This window comes from Ascaphus truei, chromosome 15, assembly GCF_040206685.1.
Source record: "Ascaphus truei isolate aAscTru1 chromosome 15, aAscTru1.hap1, whole genome shotgun sequence".
Lineage (NCBI taxonomy): Eukaryota > Metazoa > Chordata > Amphibia > Anura > Ascaphidae > Ascaphus > Ascaphus truei.
The window spans coordinates 3,521,250-3,527,746 of NC_134497.1; the positions used below are offsets into that span (position 1 = coordinate 3,521,250).

At 47.4% G+C, this 6,497-nt stretch overlaps 1 protein-coding gene across 1 annotated transcript; it reads left to right on the forward strand.

The window, feature by feature from the left end:
* The first annotated feature begins 2,115 nt into the window (after nucleotides 1-2,115).
* On the forward strand, nucleotides 2,116-5,866 carry TP53RK (TP53 regulating kinase). Its single transcript, XM_075571299.1, has 2 exons — nucleotides 2,116-2,430; nucleotides 5,278-5,866. The coding sequence occupies exons 1-2, from the start codon at nucleotides 2,208-2,210 to the stop codon at nucleotides 5,754-5,756; spliced, it is 702 nt and encodes a 233-aa protein (XP_075427414.1). The 5' UTR covers nucleotides 2,116-2,207; the 3' UTR covers nucleotides 5,757-5,866.
* The last annotated feature ends 631 nt before the right edge of the window (nucleotides 5,867-6,497 follow it).

Genomic DNA, 6,497 nt, shown 5'->3' on the forward strand with positions numbered 1-6,497 from the left:
CTTGTTGGCGTAGGTATGGAAATAGTTTGCATGTGTGACTTGCATTACTTTTAATGAAGGGTTCTTGCTTTTGTTTTTTTCTGTCACCTTACAGATGACGTAGGAAATGGTTTTCTCACTATTAGACCGCAGAAATATGTATGAACTCAACGTGACGTTTATTCTCAGTCATCCTTGTATTGTCATTTTGTTTCTTACCGGTCAAATGCTCCAAATTCTACCCTGTATAACACTCTTCAGACATATGGCATGAATCACACAGAGAAAATGCTAATTTTGTAGACCCAAATGCTCCAGCTTTAGACCACTTCCTCACACATATCTCCGTGTGTAGTAGGCAATTTGGGAGAAAAATGATTACATAGAGACATGTTCCCATTGCTCTCTGGTGAGTTAATATTTCAAAGTACTGTTGGGTGGGATAAACGAGGGATTGTGAGATCACGAGATGACGGAAGAGCAGGACTCACTATGAGGATCTAGCTTTATAAAGTGATCTAGTTGGGATAACTGCTTTTTTCTAGTTGCAGAAGAGCTTGCATTCCCTTAACAGCCAATTACTATGGCCACTGTTAATAGATGTTCACAAGTGGAAAGTTAAACGAGATAGGGATGTTACCCGAGCTGATAACCAAGGTCAACGTGAATGTTTTTGGTAGATTACACACTGAATTAAAAACAACCATTTAGTGCCTAGTAGAATTAACTCTATACACCAAAGAACGGTTATCTATTAGAGAAATTACAATGAGAAGTTGTTGGGACAAAGCTATTACATTTTATTTTATTGTATATATCCTATTAATGCTGTATAAATGTAGCATTTTATATATATTAGTAAAAAATGTCATTATTAAAATGAATTGCTAAATAACATGTTTTTGCTAAAGTTGCACATTCCATTCCGCACAGTAACCGGACATGAAGGAGCGTATATGGTGATAATTGTATGTTTAGGTCACCGGAGACGCTTCGCTTCACATTTGCCTAGAAATGTACGCTGTTTTGATTATCCGGAGTGGCACTTCTCCTGCGAGAGACAGATATCACCTGGACCTACGCAATCAATAACATCATCTTTGCTTCAGACTTCCCGAGTCTCGGCCCTGACGGATTTGTCTCCTAACAGTATTTTTCTCCATTCTCCCCCCCCCCCCCATGTGCACCAGTTAGGAGATTTGGGGAGCACCAATTTGTTATCTTATAATGAGATGTAGTCTCCATCCAGGCCCCAGCATTATGCAGCTGGAGTAGGGGGTGGGTCGGGTCCCTAACTGTTGACCCGGTGGGAGTCTGGGGGTGCTAACTGTGGCCCGGCCATCCCTCCCTGGGTATTAAGTTCTGCATCTCGACGCTGCGGACGGCACCAATATAACGTCGCGTTGCCATGGTAACAAGACGTCGTGTGATGTCACGTTGGTGACGTCCGCAGCGTCATTTGACGCTATGATTCGAAAGGAGGAGGGCGGCAGCAAGGTGACGGCAACGAACCACTACTTTTTTTTTTCAACCTTATACTGCACACAAATGGGCTGTAAGGTCGCTTATGGCGTAGCAGTTTGGTAAACATGGCCCCTGCACCGCTGAGTTTGCAACAGCGCATATTTGACTAAGATTTTTTTTAATGCAAATAAGGGGAAAATAATTATTGCCCCATAATCTAACACTCCCCATTATATAATTTATATTATATCATGTTTTAGGAAACACCAGCTGTTTATACTTTGCAAATCACAATGGGAAATTGAATTAACCTGAAAATCCTCTACATGTGTCCCCATAGAATCAACAATGCCTCTATATATCTGTCCCCCATAGATCCAACAATGCCCCTATATCTTTCCCTCATAGATCCAACAATGCCCCTATATATCTGTCCCACATAGATCCAACAATGCCCCTATATATCTGTCGCCCATAGATCCAACAATGTCCCTATATATCAGTCCCCACAGATCCTACAATGTCCCTATATATCTGTCCCCTATAGATCCGTGTCCCTATATAACTGTCCCCCATAGATCCCATAATGTCCCGTGTATGCAGGTTGCCCTGGGCGGAAATGAGTGTTTCCTGTGCTTGTTTCCGGCCGGGTTACATTGTGTGTGGCACCAGGTTCACTTCCGGCACGCGCTCTTGCCAGCCGGCGCAGTTTCTTGGCAGACGCGGCGGCGGCGGCGGCGCTCGCATGTGACGCACACGCCGCCATGGAAGCCGGGGCGGAGATCCGGGCGCAGATGTACCTGGCGGGGCTGGAGCTGCTGAAGCAGGGGGCCGAGGCGCGGCTGTACCGGGGCCGCTTCCTTGGCCGGGCGGCCGTGGTGAAGGAGAGGTTCCGCAAGGCTTACCGCCACCCCGCGCTGGAGGAGAGGCTGAGCGTGCGCCGCGCCGCGCAGGAGGTGCGCTCCATCCTGCGCTGCCGGAGGGCGGGTGAGGAGCAGGGGGGGGACTGGGGTATACTCACTACCAGTATATACTCACTGTACTCTACTCACTACTACTATATATACTGCAGGAGGTGCGCTCCATCCTGCGCTGCCGGAGGGCGGGTGAGGAGCAGGGTCGGCATGGGGTATACTCACTACTAGTATATACTCACTGTACTCTACTCACTACTACTATATATACTGCAGGAGGTGCGCTCCATCCTGCGCTGCCGGAGGGCGGGTGAGGAGCCGGGGGCCAGGGGTATACTCGCCGCTACTATATACACACTGATACTATATACTCTCTACTCACTGCTGCTATATACACACTACTACTATATAATCACTGCTACTATATACTGCTGCAGGTGGGCTGGGGCCCGGGGGTATACTCACTACTACATACTGGGGTGAGGACCAGGGGGGGCCTGGAGTCAGGGGTATACTGACTACTACTAGATGCTCACTCTATTCACTGCTACTAGATGCTCACTCTACTCACTGCTACTAGATGCTCACTCTATTCACTGCTACTAGATGCTCACTCTATTCACTGCTACTAGATGCTCACTCTATTCACTGCTACTAGATGCTCACTCTATTCACTGCTACTAGATGCTCACTCTATTCACTGCTACTAGATGCTCACTCTATTCACTGCTACTAGATGCTCACTCTATTCACTGCTACTAGATGCTCACTCTATTCACTGCTACTAGATGCTCACTCTACTCACTGCTACTAGATGCTCACTCTACTCACTGCTACTAGATGCTCACTCTACTCACTGCTACTAGATGCTCACTCTACTCACTGCTACTAGATGCTCACGCTACTAGATGCTCACTACTCACTGCTACTAGATGTCCACTCTACTAGATGCTCACTACTCACTGCTACTAGATGCCCACTCTACTCACTGTCACGGTAGACCAGAACTAGTAACACCTTAATACCCGGATCCTTTGAGCAAAGCGAAGAGGTAAAATAAATTGTGATTTATTTACAGAATGAACACACACACATTAGTTTACAATTACACTCAAAATAAACTTGCTGGAATGGGGTAAAACAAAATATCTTGTTCCCAAAACGAATTGTTGCAAAACAGTCTCTAGGAGCAATTTCCCAGGAGCGGGAGTTGCTCGCGAAAAGAGCCTGAAACAGTCCTCGGTAAGCAGCGCAACTTGCCGCGGCTGTTTACTCCACCAGAGCTGCTTCTTTCCTTCCGTTCCCGTAGTACTGGATCTTGGAACCTTAGTTCTTACGAACTCTTGAAGCTTCGCTGAATCTTTGTTACGAATCTCTTACAGCGTGGTGATTCTTAGGCTGGGGCCATAGAGGGTTGAACCAAGCCGCGCTGACGCTGAGGTTCGCCTGCTGAAATCTGCGCGATTTCATGCCCATGCAGGCGAGCCAGCGGGGGGAGACTGAGTGAGGCGGGGCAGTGACGTTGCTGGGCCAATCGCCCGCGACGCGCCGACGTCACGGCGCCGTGACGTTAACGCAGCTCCGCGCTGATTGGATGTTTTCAGCCGACAGCGCGCTGAAAAACAGCTTGGCTGTTGGCTGAAAACTCCAGCGCCTCAGCACGCCTGCGGACGCTCGCGTGAGCCCCCTCTCAAGGCATCCTCATTGAGGATGCAGGGGCTCAGCGCGGAGCGTCCGCACGGCTCAGCGCGGCCTGTCCTTCTATGGACTCGGCCTTAGGTGAATCTGTTACTGCATGATGACTCTTCCTGATGGGCTGCACGGGTTCTTATAGGGTTAACATTGCTATACATAACTAGTGCCGCCTATCTCTCCTTGGGAATATTTCCGTTCCCCTATCACGGAGTTGCCAATACTTTGAGAAGCCCCCTCTGCCAGGTTTGCATTCTGCTCTGGGCAAGTGTGAACTTTGCCGCTTAGCATATGAGACCCTGCCCCTCTTACCTGGTGTCGCTCAGTCTGGGCGGGGTGACATCTTGCTGGGATGGCTTATTGAAGCTCTCTTCCCCTACCAAGCAAGATAACAACAATTGGTTTAACACTTCCATATGCTGGATTGCATTTGAAGCTTAGGCTAAGGCCCCGGTATCTCCGCTGCAACGCGCGCCCGCGAGATTGGCGGCGCGTGCAGCCGATTCCCTGGTCTGCAGCTCACTGCAGGAAGAGAGACCGGGGGGGCGTGGTGGGGGAGTGACGGGGGCGCGGCCATGACGTCACCCGGCAGGTTTGCCCTCATTGGCTGAACCGCCGGGGGGCGTGCCGTGTCGCGAGTCCTGCTCTCAATTTTATTGAGAGCAGGAGCAACTCTCGCCCCAGCGCTGCGGCCCCCCCTCGCAGCGGGCCCGGCGCCATTGAGGGGAGGGCTCTCGTCCGTGCAGCGTCCGCCACAGCGGACGCTGTAGTAGGCAGCGGGGTCAAGGCCTTAGAGGGCAGAGTAGCCACTCAGTCTCCCATGCAAATGGGCCAGGGGTTTACTCACAGCTACTGTATACTATTATATACTCACTCTACTTTATACTCGCTGCTACTATATACTGCAGTGCAGGAGGGCGGGTGAGGAGCAGGGGGGCTGGGGCCTGGGTGTATACTCACTACTACTATATACACGCCCTCTACTCACTACTACTATATACGCACTACTACTATGTACGCACTCTACATACTCTCTACTCCCACACAATCTTTCTCTCTATACAAACATACTTCTCTCTCTGTCACCACCTTGTTTCTCGTTCTCTCAGCCCTCTAAGAAAAAAATACCCAAGAATATTTTCGCTGTGCTTAAAATGCTGTTTCAATTGGGTTTAACATCCCTACTATTTTTGTGTTTTTACTTTTACGATTTCTCTTACCATTTCAGGTATTGCAGCACCTGCAGTCTTTTTTGTTGACTATGTTTCCAACTGTATATACCTTGAAGATATTGAACAATCGACCACTGTTCGGGACTATATATTGTCTACACAGCAGCCTGTAAAGGATGTTAGCAAACTATATAGTTTGGCAGAGAAGATAGGTCACATTTTGGCACAAATGCATGATGAAGATGTTATCCATGGAGACCTTACAACATCAAACATGCTTCTACGTTCTCCATTTGAAGAGTTAAACCTTGTTGTGATTGATTTTGGGCTGAGTTTTATCTCGGCCCTTCCAGAAGATAAAGGCGTTGACTTGTATGTCCTTGAAAAGGCCTTTCTTAGTACCCATCCCAATACGGAGGATGTCTTCAAGGCCCTGCTCAGGAGTTACTCTAGTACATCGAAAAAGTCAGGACCAGTGATCAAAAAACTTGATGAGGTGAGACTGAGAGGGAGGAAAAGATCAATGGTGGGATAGGAGAAAGACATTAGTGACACCTGAGATAGGCATATGGTATTAAACCAGTAACAGGCAGCAAATGTTCTGACAAAGCACTTTCATTTTACAATAAAATATAAGTAAAAGTGCACTCACGTATGCGTGGCTTTTGTTTGGAGTCTCCTTCAATTATATAAGTCATTGTATTTCTCAACTAATTGCTGCTGTAACTACAGCCTGTAAGTAAATGTAAAATCTAGGCTCAGTCAGCACCATACATATATAGAAAACAGTGGTGCATGCCGGTGGGAGGGTCTCCCCAAACCCTTGCCAGATGGAAAGGAATACCCGCAGCACTCACAAGCAGCTCTGACACCAATTAAGGTCAAACAGAAAGCAGTTTAATGCACAGAGGGAATAAATCTGATTAAGCAGAGCATGCTAAACCGGGTACTGTTGGAAGGCAAATACCCAGACAAATACTCCCCCAGAGAGGGGTATACCTGATTTCTGTTTGACCTTAATTGGTGTCACAGCTGCTCGGGTGTTGCGGGTATTCTTTTACTTTTACAACCTGTAAGTGATTTGCCTGAAAATGTTCAGAAAACATAATTGTCTGTATTTAGCCCCACACCAAAAAAATGAGTCTAAACGCACTGCAAAGAGAAACAAAAAAAATGCATGTGCTTGTGTCTGTTAAATGTTAAAAAAAAATTGGTTATCAAGTTTCTTACAAATGATGTTGATCATTAATCAGAAGAATCAGACTTGGGAAAGATT